Below are 15,516 nucleotides of genomic sequence, written 5' to 3'. Positions count from 1 at the left end.
ACGGAGGTGGGATTTTAGTAAGGTGAGTGGATTAGTCAAAGTGTTTGCTTTTGAAAACAAATGGGGGTGGGGGGGCAGGTATCTGTGAAAAGCAAAACCGCAGTAGAGGAAGGAAGCAGTTGTGTGACAAAGAGACAGCAGAGACAGAGAACGGCAGCAGTTAGGGAAGCAGGCGGCTGTCAGTACTTCCGAGGAAGAGGCTGAATGAGGATGTGAGTAAGGAGAGGAGAAGAGAGCGGGGTTTGGTTCTGGCTTTGTCGGCGGGGAGGAGAGCAGAGAACCATGTTAGCCCAAAGGTATTGTGAAGGGAACACATTTATAGAGGCTTCAAACAATGTGGTAAATTGTACATACATAGGGGAGAAACATTCCTACTTGCTAACTGGGGGTATAAAACTTAAAGGAACTGTCAGGATGTGAGAGTCATGGGCCTAGGCCCTGAAGTGAGGAGTAAAGGGGGCCGGGATAAGGGCACTGATGGTCTGTGTACGGGACAGACACTATCCCAGGAGATCTGCAGGGCTCTGGCCCGGTCGGAGCAACCAGAGTTGCGCTCTCTGAAGGGACCTCCAAAGATAGGATAGGATGTTGGATGACACCAACATATAATAAGGTGTAAAATCCTTTTTTAAAAATTAAAAATTATTTATTTTTATTTTATGTGTATAGGTGTTTTTTCTACATAGATAGCTGTGTACAATTACTTGCAGTTCCTGTAGGGGTCAGAAGAGGGCATCTGATTCTCTAGAATCGGAAATGGCTGTGGGCTGCCATGTGGGGCTGGGAACTGAGCCAGGGCTCCCTGCAAGAGTAGCCAGTGCTTTTAACCATCGAGCCATCTCTACAGTCCATACGATCCTTCTTTAGTGATTCTCATTTTAACCACACAAAGTAGGAGCCGTTGTATTAAAATTTACAAGTCTTTCTTAATATAGACCTGGAGCAAGTGTAGTGAAGAATTATTTCCACAACATTTCAGTTAAAGACTGTAAAAAATGAGCTTGTTTTTAAATTTCAGAAAGAGAAAGTGGTGAGCGAGGATGTACTACGTACAGTTGCCTAGGGAGGACAGGTAGAAAATATTTCAACCCAGAAAATTCTACATGACTTTGTGTGGCTTTCAGTTTCTAGGCGGGCTCTGAACCTCCAGCACTAACTTGAAGGACTATCCGTCCTCCATCATCGTAAGGAATTAGCTTTAGAAAGACTGTTGTTTCCATTTCCCCTCCAACCTGTGTGTTAAGAGAATTAAACAGTAAAGAAGTTACCTTCAAGATTTCCATTCAGCCACTCTCTGGGAGAGATTGAGCCTCCTTGTGAATCACGTCTTTGTACTCTTGTTGGTATTGGTTTTTGTTGTTTTGTTTTGTTTTTGTAGTGCCTTTAAAGAGAAGCGATGGCTTCAGCAGTTAGAGATAGCAAGAGTCCTAGCCAAGAGAAGCATTTCTAACCTGACTGTCAAAGGAGGTCCAGCAAAGTGTGAAAACTACCCAGAAAGTGTGCTTTGAAACGTCACGGCAGCCCTGGTTTGAATAGAGATACGGTCAAACGGAAGCTCCAGTTCTAATGGCAACACATCTAATAACAGTTCTAATGCTACACAGCTTCAACCTGAGGAGGAGCATGGTCAACTTCTGTTGAATGTTTAACTGCGAGCTCTCCTGAACACTGTATTGTTCAACACTCCCCAGAGTGGCAGAACCCATGGAATGGGGATGTATTAAAAGGGTTTATTGGATCGGCTTACATGATGTAGTTTGGATGGTCCAACAGCACGTGCCTTCCGAATGAAGAACCGGGTACCTGCTCAACCCAGGAAGCTGGATGATCCCACAGTTCCAACCTGCTGCCAAAGGTGTGAAGGATTCTTGGTCCTCCCCCCACATCAGCAGCCAGAAGAAGATGGGTTTTTCTATCAGGAAAGGATGCAGCAGCAGCAGCAGCAGCAGCAACAACAACAGGGGAAATGAGGCACACAGGCAAGCAGGCAAGAAGCAAAGAGCCCTCTGGGACCTCCTTTACACATGGCTGCTATGGTGGTTTGGAAAAGAATGGGGTTCATATGTTTCAATGCTTATGGTTTGTTGTTGTTTTGCTTTTTGAGGAAGTGTGTCACTGGGCGTGGGCTTCGAAGTTTCTCAGTCTCTCCCTGCCTATGATTCATATCATAGCTCTCGGCTACCACAGCTGTCATGCCCTCATCAGGATGATAACGGATTAAACTTCAGAAACTGTAAGCCAGCAGCCCCCAAGTAGATGCTTTCGTTCATATGAGTTGCCTTGCTCCTGGTGTCTCTTCACAGCAACAGGACAGTGACTAAGAGAGCTGCCAATAGAAAATGCCATTTACATATACCCAAAAGAAGCCCCAACATATAAAAAAGACACGTGCTCCACTATGTTCATCGCAGCCTTATTTATAATAGCCAGAAGCTGGAAAGAACCCAGATGCCCTTCAACAGAGGAATTGATATAGAAAATGTGGTACATCTACACAATGGAATATTACTCAGCTATCAAAAACAATGCCTTTATGAAATTCATAGACAAATGGTTGGAACTGGAAAATATCATCCTGAGTGAGGTAACCCAATCACAGAAAAACACACATGGTATGCACTCATTGATAAGTGGCTATTAGCCCAAATGCTTGAATTACCCTAGATGCCTAGAACACATGAAACTCAAGACGGATGATCAAAATGTGAATGCTTCACTCCTTCTTTAAAAGGGGGAACAAGAATATCCTTGGCAGGGAATAGAGAGGCAAAGATTAAAACAGACAGAAGGAACACCCATTCAGAGCCTGCCCCACATGTGGCCCATACATATACAGCCACCCAATTAGACAAGATGGATGAAGCAAAGAAGTGCAGGCCGACAGGAGCCGGATGTAGATCGCTCCTGAGAGACACAGCCAGAATACAGCAAATACAGAGGCAAATGCCAGCAGTAAACCACTGAACTGAGAACAGGACCCCCGTTGAAGGAATCAGAGAAAGAACTGGAAGAGCTTGAAGGGGCTCGTGACCCCTTATGAACAACAATGCCAAGCAACTAGAGTTTCCAGGGACTAAGCCACTACCTAAAGACTATACATGGACTGACCCTGGACTCTGACCTCATAGGTAGCAATGAATAGTCTAGTAAGAGCACCAGTGGAAGGGGAAGCCCTTGGTCCTGCTAAGATTGAACCCCCAGTGAACATGATTGTTGGGGGGAGGGGGCGGAATGGGGGGAGGGTGGGGAGGGGAACACGCATAAAGAAGGGGAGGGGGAGGTATTAGGGGGATGTTTGCCCGGAAACCGGGAAAGGGAATAACACTCGAAATGTATATAAGAAATACTCAAGTTAATAAAAAAAAAAAAAGAAAGAAAAAAAGAAAAGAAAAAAAAAAAAAGAAAAAGAAAATGCCATTTAAGGTGAACCTACTCACTTTTAAATAACCCACTCAAGAAAACCCCTCCCATAATCCTCAGCGGCTAACTTTTGTCTAGTTAAACCCTCACAGGTAAGCTTTGGAGATGTATCTCTTAGTCAATTCCAGATACAGTCAAGTGGACACCAAGGTTAACCAACAGGAATACAGACATCCAAATGGCACCTAAACTCTGAAAAGACAGTACTGTTCTGATGCCAAAATTTACCAATGCATCCCCCATCAGGGGGATCAAGTCTCAGAAAGAACTCATGAAAAAAACAAACAAAAGCTGTCACCAGAAGTTGCCTGTGGGGTTAGGAAACTAAGGAGGATATAAGAATGGAATTTGGGGGGCTGGAGAGACGGCTCAGCAGTTAAGAACACTGTCTGCTCTTCTAGAGGTACTGAGTTCAAATCCCAGCAAGCTCACAGTGGCTCACAGCCATATGCAATGGGATCTGGTGTGTCTAAAGACAGCTACAGTGTACTCATATACATAAATCTTAAAAAAAAAGAATGGGAGTTTAGAACTTTTAATGTATTTTTTACCTTTGTTTTTCCTGATTTTGTTTTAATTCTCTGGAGTTTAAAAGTCATATAAATAAAGATATAATAAGATAACTTTTACATAAAATTCTATATGGCAAAGTCCCTGAGAGTGTTACCAAAAGCCCCTAGGTTCAGACATTTTAACTTCTGCTAGAGCATCTCTTGCTATTGTTTTTTTTTTTCAAACCAAAGTAAAGCTTACATACAATGAACCACGTGGATGTTACATGTAACGGGTAATGGGTCTAACTAGGGTGTGACCATGTAAAGAACACCCCATTCAACCTGTAGAACAGCTGAGTTACCCCTAGGAGGTTGGTTAAGCTGTCAAATAAATCTCAGTCTTGAAGGACAATGCCCTTTGGACATTAGTTTCTAGACAGAAGATTTACAAAGCACTTGGAACACTATGTTCACTTGAGATCTAATGGTGTATGATTAATTTACATTGTTGCATTTATCAATGGCATTTTTTAGGGTTTTGTTTATTTTTATGAGGCATGATTTAATATGTAGTCCTGGCTGGCCTGGAACTAATTTTGTAGTCCAAATTATTGAAAAAGCTGTGGCAATCCTCCTGCCTTAGTGTCCCAAATGCTAGGAGCGGCTACATGCTAAGAGGCATGAGCTGCTACGCTCCACCTAGTATTAGACATTTTTTTTTATTACTTCCTTAGTAGTTAGGATTCTGTTTGTAGATGTGTCATATTATCTATGGACATGCATAGAAATTTAGACTGTCACATTTCTGAGATATTATGAATAAAGCATTTATGGACAGTGTTATCAAAGTGTTTTCTGGATATCTCTGTTTCAGTTTTGGGGGTAAATACCTAGGAACGGAATTATTTGATAATAAGGTGAATACAAAATTAGCATCATGAGAAACTGGCTAAGAGTTTTTTGGGTGTCTTCGCAATTACACACTTCCACCACAACAGAAAAGAGCTTTCATCTGACATGCTTCCCTAACGCTTGCTTCAAGGCCTAACAAACAGGTTCAAGTGTTTCCAAGCAGCTGGCCAGAGGCCTTCTGCCCTCTTCAGAAATCACAGGTTGGAGAGCAGAAGTTCTTCCAGTGCCAGCCTCTGACGATTTTTATAACCCTTGACAGCAGAAGGCAGGAGCAGATGGGCCCGGTAGTTACACCTCTTGTTCTGGTTTCTGGTAAGATTCTTAACCCTGCCAGTGTTACGATCCCTGGGCCGGCCTTAGGTGTTGGACTAGACCTTTAACAAACACTGTCCGCCTCTGACTAAGGAGCTTTTCTCCCCTAAAGCTTGCTGAAATCCCCTGCCACCATGTTTAAACTCCAACCTCTTGCCAGTCATGGTGGGGCATGCCTTTAATTCCAGCACTCAGGAGGCAGAGGCAGGCAGATCTCTGAGTTCAAGGCCAGCCTTTCTACAGAGCAAGTTCCAGAACAGCAAGGACTATGCAGACAAACCTCCATCTCAGGAAACCACAAAAACAAACAAAACAAAACTTTCCAGTTCTGCGCCCCTTCACTGCCGTGGCCAACTCATTTGCCCATTGTGCCCTTGCATTCTGATGGCCTGGCAGGGCAGTTGCTAAAGATAAACTTGGATAAACAACTCCAGGAGGGAGAAGCTGCAGGCTTGCATGTGGCCCGAGCAGATTCCCAAACTGCCTATGTAAGCTCCACACATCCCCTTCCTCTATTTGAAAGCACCACCTTCCTCCTGCGCCTGCCGCCCTCACTGTTTGAAATGAGGAGCTTCATCTGCCTCAGATGTAACGTTGTGCCTCTTCAGAAATCTAACATTACGTAGTGGAATCCTTACTTCTACAAAATTTATGGCTCTCGTATAGGTCTGCAATACCAAGACCCTTGGTGCTACAAGGATTGCAGCTCTTTTATAAGGGAAAAAAGAATCAAGATTCCTTAGTATTGGGCAGTAGTCAGCACTGAAGATTCTAAATAAGCAGGTGTCCAATTCCTCACCCCGTGGTGATAGCCAATTTTGCAGCTCCTGGGGACAGGGTATTTGAAAACACTGGCTGCCTAGAACTGAAGAACTCTTCCAGCAACCAAAGCCTGCAGCTACTTTTTGAGCCTTTTTTGTAAATTTATTTTTTTATTGGATAGTTTATGTATTTACATTTCAAATGCTATCCCCTTTCCTAAGTCATTCCTCTCCCAACCCACCTCCCCTGCTTCTATGAGGATGCTCCCCCTCCTACCCACCCACTCCCACCTCAACACCCTGGCATTCCCCTACACTGGGGAAACGAGCCTTCACAGGACCAAGGGCTTCTCCTCCTGTGGATGTCAGACAATGCCATCCTCTGCTACATCTGCGGCTAGATTATTTCTAAAATTATTTTTATTACATTAGGAGGAGGCAGAGAATGAGAAAGAGGGAGACAGAGTGGGAGTGTGTTTCTATGTGAACACATGTGCCACAATGTGCTTTGACAAGTCAGAGAAGAAATCACAGGAGCCAGCCTTCTCTTCTATCAACCATGAGGGTCTCAGGGGTTGAACTCAGGTCTTCAGGCTTTGCATGCAACAAGCAACTTTTACCCACTGAGCCATCTTACCCAGCCAGTCTGATTTTTTTTAGAATCTTCTACTGCTTTTCAGTTCCTAAGAAACTGGTTATTTTACCATTCTTACCTCTCAGCTCGTGCAGTCACTTCTATGGCTTGGGTTCAGGATGCTCGGCTGTTGTGTCTGTTGCCACTTGACTGCTTTTATCATTGCTGCTACAGCACTGTATCTGCTTCTAGAAGTGGGCAAGAAAAGGCCACTAGAGAGAAGCCTTTTATTGGGTCCAAAGTTGTAGCTGCAAGAGATACTGTACATAGGGTGGTGATGGGGTGTGTGTGTGTGGGGGGGTGTCTATCCCTACCTGTTCACCAACTGAGCAGCCAGCTTCTAAATCTGAAGAAATGTTGTTTGTACCATTCGAAGCAAACCTCACACGTAAATGAAGGATGGTTGGTCAGCATCTTCCCATTTGTGCCAAGCATAGCAGTCCTTTGGCTGGGTAGCCTAGGAAAGCACTTCCTTTCTTGCCTAAGTGGAAATGTTCACCGGCTTATTTAGGGATCATGAAGGCTTGCAATAACACAAAGTCCTACACAAACTGTTCAAAGTCACCCTAGTTGGGGCTGTACCTTCAGAAACCAATGCAAACACCTGTGATCGTCGTGTAGTTTCTCTCAAGGTATTGTGGTGTGTACAAAATAGTCACTGTGTGTGTGTGTGTGTGTGTGTGTGTGTGTGTGTGATATGCACGTATATACACAACACACACACAACACACACACACACACACACACACACACACACACACGCACACACATATACATCACGTATATGTTTGGTGTCCATGGAGGTCACAAGAAGGTGTTGTGTCCCCTACAACTACAGTTAGTGTTGGTTGAGAGATACCATGTAAGTCCTGGAACTGAACCTGATTCCTCTGCAAGAGCAACAAGAGCTCTTAACCACTGAGCCATCTCTGCAGCACCACATATTACACTTTTGCGGGATGATAAATGAATGGAAGACTTGTACCTTAAACTCTTCTTACCAGCGTTCATCTCTTCCCTTCACTACTATAAAGTTAATACTGCGACATCCTGCTCATAGGACTGCCAGAAACCGGAACCCAAAGTATGGGCAGTACCGTCACGCCGGAGCCTCTTTTTGCCTGCACAGAGGTCGGAAGTGGTGAGGGCGGGGCCGGCGCCGAGTGGGGAAGTCAGGAGACTTGCTAAGATGCTGCTGGATTTGTCCGAGGAGCACAAGGAGCACCTGGCCTTCCTGCCGCAAGTGGACAGCGCGGGTAAGGGAGTGAGGGGTGCTTGCAGCAGGGACAGTTTGGGGGACAGCCCGTCACTCACGGCCTGCTGACTTCCGTTGCAGTGGTCGCCGAGTTTGGGAGGATCGCCGTGGAGTTCCTCAGACGGGGATCAAACCCGAAGATCTATGAAGGCGCCGCCAGTAAGAAAGGGAGAGGACAGGCTCTGTTTGTTGAGCTGGAAAGTGCTATCTATTCTCTTTCTCCATAGAAGCCTTTGCAAGTCCTAGGCTTTTACTCCTCTTGCAGTCTTTTAAAAACACGCAGAGCAGTCAGTTATGGTGCAAACTTTGCAAGTAGCTGCGTGATTTTAAAGCTAGTATGGAACAAATATCTTAATATTTAAAATAGATACAATGCCATCTGCCTCTCAGAAATACCATGGTGCTTAATAAAATACTGCATACTGAAGAAGTCGAAGTGTCATTCAAGTGTTTAGTTAACATTTGCTGCCCAGAAACTGCCTTTGCTAAAGCTGGGGGCGAGATTAAGAACATCCCTGTTGAATTCTTCTGCCCGGCTTGAGGGGGCTTTGTGTGTCTGTTCACAGGTTTGTGTTTTGTTATGATTGCTAGGAAGGAAATATTAAAGGCCTCTGTTAGTGGAGTGGGTTGAGAAGGAACAGTAGTCTCCACTTAACTCATTTTCATTGTACTGTTTGAAAAGAGGGTATTTGAACGTGTTTATTTGTAAACAGATGGATGATCTGTTCATTTCTTCCCTCTTCCCCTCCTTAGGAAAACTCAATGTGAGTAGTGACACTATCCAGCATGGTGTGGAAGGATTAACATATCTCCTCACGGAGAGCTCAAAGCTCATGGTAAGGTTTCTGAGAACTGTATTGTATTACCCAGATCCTTTCAAACAGGCACCTATTACAATATCACTAACTCAATCAAATTTGTGCGGTACACAAAAACAGTGTTCCTGGCATTATCTAAGATTAATACCTCTTTGCTAGTTTAAATTATAATTGTCAATATTGCTGTATCATATGCCATCACCCATAAATCTCAAGAGAGGGGAGAATGAAATATTGCAGTTTTTAAAATGTATCAGCAATCAGTATCTGGCTTGATGGAAAAAAAGTAAATAAAATTAAACATTTTACTTTCTTTCACATTTTAATAAGGTTATTTTGTATATTAGTAACTTGGATTTTGGAATGGTGGGCAATGATTTTCTTTACATATAAGGAATGTTCTAGACAGAATTAGAGGATATAATGTACTGTTGTATGTAGAAATGGTTTAGCCTTTACTAAACAAAGATACATTCCAGTGTTCTGTTGAACCCTGTTTATCTTTAGATTTCTGAACTGGATTTCCAAGACTCTGTTTTTGTTCTGGGATTCTCTGAAGAACTGAACAAACTATTGCTTCAGCTCTACCTGGACAACAGAAAGGAGATCAGAACTATTCTGAACGAGTTAGCACCGCGCCTTCCCAGTTACCACAGCCTTGAGTGGCGGCTAGATGTACAGGTACGGCTTTTTCTGTTTTTAATCTGACGTAAGCTATAAGAATTATTTATATGCTCTGCTGTTTACCAACTTAACCAAGCTCTGGTGTAAAAACAGAAATGGGAATTTTAATGCTCATTTCTGGGTCATCTCACAAATAGCTCATTTCCTTTTATTTCTAATATGATTTACTGAGTTTAATTTGCAAAGGTTTTTAATTTGCTTTTATTACATGTATTTACTTAATGAATGCACGTGAGTGGCACTTGCGTAGAAGTCAGAGGACAGCTTTCAGGAATTTGCCCTAAAGGATTGAACTCAGGTAGTCAAGCATAGCAGCAAGTGCCTTAACCCATTGAACCCTCCCAAAGACCCTAATTTGCAAAATTTTTAAGAAATCATTTTAGAAAAAAAGATGGTTTAAAAAACAGACTTGTTTGTTTTTGCTTTGTCTTTTGGCAGTGCTTAGTTTAAAAGAAAATTCTCTTTAGACACAAAGAAAATCATGCAGGTCAGTGTACTCAGTAAGTTTCACACAGTCACTTATGCAACATACATGCGACCGTGACCGTGACCAAGAGGTTTCATTTGCAATCTTGTTTTTCTTTCAGACTGTTTTAAAGCTTGCTTTTCAGTTTGGCACCTGTGATTCATCTAAAATTTGGTTTTCTAACACAGTATAGGGCATTTTAAGTGTTATCCACACAGCATAGTTATCAGTCCCTGTGCTCTCCATGTCTCCCAGCTTGCAAGCAGAAGTCTCCGGCAACAAATGAAGCCAGCAGTGACTATAAAGCTGCACCTGGACCAGAGCGGCGGCCACAGCACTCACTGTCTGCAGACAGACCCGGCTACCCTGCTTCACCTGGTTCAGCAGCTGGAGCAAGCCTTAGAGGAAATGAAAACAAACCACTGCAGGAGAGTGGTCCGCAGCATCAAGTAGCCCGAGGTCCCCTTCCTTCCGGCTGGCAGTTCAGGAGCGGCAGTGGTACATCTGCACTCCATGAGCTTCTTTTCCTGCTCGATCAGAAGCTGAACCACAGTTTCCTTTTGGTGCTAAGTGCCGGCAGCCTCTTGCCAGATTGAGAACATTTAGTATTTAGTGTGTAAATAGGATGGACCAACTAAAATGAACAGTACTGTTCGTGTGTTCTGTGTGTATGGGACTCTTCAGACTTGGATATTTTCTTATCTGCTTTATTTCCTTTGTCCTCGATCAAAATTTGAAAATAAAATTCACTGTTACTACTTAGAACTCTTTCTAGACAGTTCAGTGTCTTTGCTTCTAAAAGCACTATACAATTACAGCCATAGAAAAAGGCAAATAGGACTTTTACAAGCTTTTCTACATTGTTACAGGTAGAGTGTGTATTCTTGTTTGTATGTAAAGATGATAAGTAGCATTTACCACATTGTTTACGTTTGAGTCATGGGGGCTAATTGATGTAAGTGTTATACAAATTTGTGTGATCCTAATGTACATTTTATCAGGGACTAAAGGAACTAAAAGGCATACCATTGTTTAGATTTATAAACAATGATGTAAGAGTAGACTAATCAATTCTTTTTTATATTTGCTTATTTATTTTGTGTGTATGAGTGTTTTGCGTACATGTATGTCTGTGTACCACATGTGCTCAGTGCACACAGAGGCTAGACGAGGTATTGGATCACTTAGAGCTAGACTTAGAAAGCGCTGTGCTTCCGTTGTGTGCTGAGGCTCAAACCCAGGTCTTCTACAAGAGCAGTCAGTGCTCATAACCGCCAAACCATCTCTCCAGCCCCAAAGTAGGTTTTGTTTTTTAATATTTATTTTATTTGTGTGTGTTTAGATCCAAAGGCTAAAGTTAGTGAGTTTTCTCTTCCTATCCTATGGGTCTTTGGGATAGAACTCAGGTCATCAGGCATATTGACAAAAACTTTTAACCCAGTAGTTATCTTAAATACATAGACATAATTTTTAATTACACCAAGAACTAAGTTAATGAAGCTGCCACATTAACAAACCCACAAGCGAAGGAAACCATGATTTAGCAATGCATGTCACTGGGTTTAAAGGTAGCCTGCCTGCCAGTCTATGTGATAGCTCTGTGAGGCTCACTGTCTACAGCTGACAGCAGATGAGCTGGACCGGCCCCACCAGTATTGAACTGTTAGCCTGTGTCCCTCCAATCGACCTTTCTTCCACCTCTTGATTCATTGCTCTTTGGCCAATCAAAAGATGAAAGAATTGACACGGTGGTGCATGACTGTAATTCTAGTGCCTGGGACATCTCTGAGTTCCAAGGCCACTTGGTCTACATAACATATTCTAGGCCAACCAGTCCCTGTCTACACACACACAAACACACACACACACACATACAAACACACACACAAACACACACACAAACACACACATCAAGAAAAAAGCATAATCTACTTAAAAAAGGAAGAGAAAAATGCAGTCCTCATGACTGTTCTCTGTATGCATTTTATCTGTGATGATGGATGGCTCTCTTGGGGACAAAGGATTGTTAGTAATCCCTTTCCCCTCCCTGCACACGCCTCTTAGACCTCGTACACCATCAAATAAGCATATCCCTTTGTTTTTCTCAGACATTGTTTTATGACGCATTTGGTAATTTTCAATTCTTAATAACTTTTTAAAAATAAATTAGCATACAAATGAAGGGGTTTCATAATGGTGTTTTCATACACATGCACCATTGTACTGTGTTTCCTTCATCCTCCTCCTTTAGTGACCCCCTTCCCATGCCCACTCCACTTCCTTCTTGATGACCTCCTTCCCTGAGTCACCCCTCCGCTTTCATGTTATATGTATTCCATTGTCTTTTTTTGTCCCCCTCTGTAAGCTCCCTTCTTATGGTCTATATATTAAAAACATACAAATTTACATCAAGATTCTTCATAATGAAAATATATTTGCCTCCATTTTTCTGTTTAACATAATGATCTACAGTTGTATCTATTTTCTTGCAGATGTCACAATTTCAGTTTTCTGTGTAGCTGAATAAAATTCCATTGTGTAGGGGCTTGGAGAGATGGTTCAGCAGCTACAAGCACTAGTTCCTCTTGAAGATCTGAGTTCAGTTCCCAGCACCCACATGGCAGATCACAACTATGTAAACTCTAGTTCCAGGGATCTGACACCCTGTTCTGGCTTCCATGTGGTGCACAAACATACATGCAAGCAAAACCCCTATGTGAAAAAAACTCAAATTCATTGTATTTCTGTACCACATTTTCCTTCTCCATGTTATCAGTTAATAGACGTCTAGACGGGCCCCACTGGATATGAAAGTTTCTCAGTATCATTGGACTTAGATCCTTTGGGAATACCCAAACAGTACAGCAGTTGTGGAGTAGCTCTCTTCCTGGTTTTCTGAGAGACCTCTGCACTGGCTTCCGCAGTGACCACAGGGTTTACATTTCCACCCACAGTGTGGAGTGCTTTGTTCTGACCTTCTCTGCCTTTGTTGCCCTTCTTTTCTTTCTTATTTAGACAGGATCCTCACCCTCTAGCCTTGACTAGCCTGGAACTGAAAGTGAAGATCAGGCTGACCTTGAACTTGTGAATTTAGTTTTCTTGGCGGTAGCCATTCTGACTGTAGTGACACAGAATTTAAGGTGTTTTTTGTTTGTTTTTGTTTTGTTTTCTGACATTTGAATTTCTTCTGATCTGTTCAATTTATTACCTTATTTAATGATTGTATGATTTCGTTTTCTTTGGTAACGTGGTTTGTTTGTTGCCGCTGCTGCTGCTGTTGTTATTGAGACAGTCTCATGTAACCCAGGCTAGCCTTGAACTTGCTCTGTAGCTCAGTGATAGCTTTGGATTTCTGATCCTCTTCTCCCAAGTGCTGAAATTGCAGTGCCACCACATTCAGCTTTAACATGTTTCGTGCCTGCCAGGCAAGCCCTCTGACAACTGAGCTACATCCCTTCCCTTTCTTTAATGTTTGTTTCGTTTTGTATTTTCAAGACAGGGTTTTGACTGTCCTGGAGCTCACTCTGTAGACCAGGCTGACCTTGAACCTTTACCTGCCTCTACTTCCCAAGTGCTAGGACCAAAGGTAAGCACCTCCCCTGGCCAGCCCAGCCCAGGCCTTCCGTGCTTAATTTCTGTAGTTCTTTAGACCTCCTATTAGTCCCCTATCTGAATATATTTGGCAAAGATTTTATTCTCATTCTGTCTTTCTATTACTGATGTTTTTTCTTTGATGTACAGAAGCCTTTTAATGTCATGTAGCCTGTCTGTCAATTCTTGACTCTTTTCATATACTGTTGGAATCCTGTTTTGAAAACCTGGGCCATGTCTTGAAGTATTACCCATATTTTCCTCTAAGACTGTCCACTTCAGGTCTTTAGTCCATGTGAATTATTTTTGTGCAGAACGAGAGTCATGTGTCTAAATTCATTTTACAGTTTGATCTTTAGTTTTGCCAACACCATATGCTGAAGGGAGCACTTTTTTTTTTAAATATATGTTTTTGGCCGACTTGTGATGTAGCTATGTGGGTTTCTGTCTGACTCCTCTGTTGTATTCCATTGATCTCCATGTCAGTTTTCATGTCAGTGTTTTTCTGGTTTTGTTACTATGGGTAAATAATATAATTTATTATTGTGATATTTCCAGTATTGCTCTTTCTGATTAAGATTGCTTTGGATGCTGGGTGTGGTGCTGTTCACCTTTAATTCAAGCAGCAGGGGGCCCGAGGCCAGCCTGATCTACATAGTGAGGGGCAGTTCAGCCAAGGCTACAGGAGACTCTGTCTCAACAAAGACTACTTTGGCCATTCTGGGTCCTTTGTGCTTCATTATGAATTTCAGGGTTGTCTTTTCCTAGTTCTTTAAAGAATGTCATTGGAATTTTGAGGCAGATTTGTGTCGAATCTATAGATAACTTTTGGGGAAATGACAATTTCCAACTGTCTGAGTTCTACTGATCCATGACCATGGAAGGCTTTTCCATGTTCTAGAATCTTCTTCACTTTTTATTTTTTTTCTTTACTTTTAGTTAAAACTTTAGTTTTATTGTAGAGGTCTTTCCCTCTGCATTTTGACTTTTCTCTTGTATCACATGACCGTGACTGAAGACAACTTAAGGTTTATTTAGCTCATGGGTCCAGAGGGTTAGTGTCCATTGAGGTTGGGAAGTATGGTAACATGCAGCAGATCAGGGAGCTGGGAGAGCACACTTAGAAACAGAAGGAATGAATGGAAGTGAAGAAAAGCTACACATTCTCAAAACTTGCCCCAGTGACATATTTCTTCCATCAAAGTTCATAGCATCTCCAAACACTGCCGACTAGGGGCCAAGTGTTCAAAGGCATGAGCCCATGGGAGATATTTTTCTTTTCTTTTTGGTTAGATTTCTTACTATTTACTTTTTTGAAGCTCTTGTGAATGGAATTTTTTTTTCTGATTTTTTTTTCAGCAAGTCCATTGTGTGCACATATACACACACAATTTATATATATTGATTTTGTACCCTGCTACTTCACTAAAATTGTGTATCGATCGGGTCTGTGAGTTTTCTGGTAGGGTTTTTAGAATTCTAAGTATAAGGTCATGACATCTACAGATAGGGAATATTTTGACTTTTTGTCGTATCTGTATACCTTTTATTTCTCTTATTGTGCTGATAAGGACTTTAGGCAAAATATTGAATAAGCTGGAAAGAGGGGGCACCTTTGTCTCATTCTTGACTTTAAGAAAAATGTCTTCTAATCCCCCCATTTAGTATAATGTATTTTAGATTTATGCATAGCCTTTATTGTGTTGCTGTATGTTCCATCTATTCTTAATTTCTTCAGGGGTTTTATCACAAGGGGATGTTAATTTTGCCCGTTTTTTTTCTGCATCTGTTGATATGAGCGTGTTATTTCTGTCCTTGAAATATGTTATATTACATTGATTGATTTATGTATGTTGAAACTCCCTTGCATTACTGGGATGAAACATCTCTCTCTCTCTCTCTCTCTCTCTCTCTCTCTCTCTCTCTCTCTCTGTGTGTGTGTGTGTGTGTGTGGTAGTGTATATGCTTGAGCATGGTCTTGCACATATAACAAGTGGTGGCTAGTGGTTGATATTGAATGTCTTCCTTTGTTTCCTTATTATTATTATTATTATTATTATTATTATTATCATTGTTATTATTATTATTGACAGGGTCTCTCATTAGCCAGTGAGCTCCAGCAGCCTACCTGCTTCTCAGACAGATCCGTGTTACAGATCCAGCTGCCAC

General features: G+C 42.1%; 2 protein-coding genes across 3 annotated transcripts in view; both read left to right on the top strand.

Moving 5' to 3' along the window:
- Positions 1-1,509, top strand: part of Ankub1 (ankyrin repeat and ubiquitin domain containing 1) — a 36,583-nt gene extending 35,074 nt beyond the window's left edge. For both annotated transcript variants that reach the window (XM_032898351.1, XM_032898350.1), the window contains one exon: positions 1,379-1,509. In XM_032898351.1, the coding sequence (XP_032754242.1) occupies positions 1,379-1,508 (130 nt within the window). In that variant the 3' untranslated portion in view covers position 1,509. The remainder of the gene's footprint in view (positions 1-1,378) is intronic.
- A 6,141-nt stretch (positions 1,510-7,650) lies between these two features.
- Commd2 (COMM domain containing 2) lies at positions 7,651-11,938 on the top strand. The gene is made up of 5 exons (XM_032898352.1): positions 7,651-7,789; positions 7,870-7,947; positions 8,542-8,624; positions 9,114-9,287; positions 10,012-11,938. The coding sequence occupies exons 1-5, from the start codon at positions 7,723-7,725 to the stop codon at positions 10,207-10,209; spliced, it is 600 nt and encodes a 199-aa protein (XP_032754243.1). The 5' UTR covers positions 7,651-7,722; the 3' UTR covers positions 10,210-11,938.
- Positions 11,939-15,516: the final 3,578 nt, after the last annotated feature.

The sequence above is a fragment of the Rattus rattus genome, chromosome 3 (genome assembly GCF_011064425.1).
Source record: "Rattus rattus isolate New Zealand chromosome 3, Rrattus_CSIRO_v1, whole genome shotgun sequence".
Classification (NCBI taxonomy): domain Eukaryota; kingdom Metazoa; phylum Chordata; class Mammalia; order Rodentia; family Muridae; genus Rattus; species Rattus rattus.
Note: the sequence above shows the minus strand (reverse complement) of the source record. Positions and strands in the feature narration are given on the sequence as shown.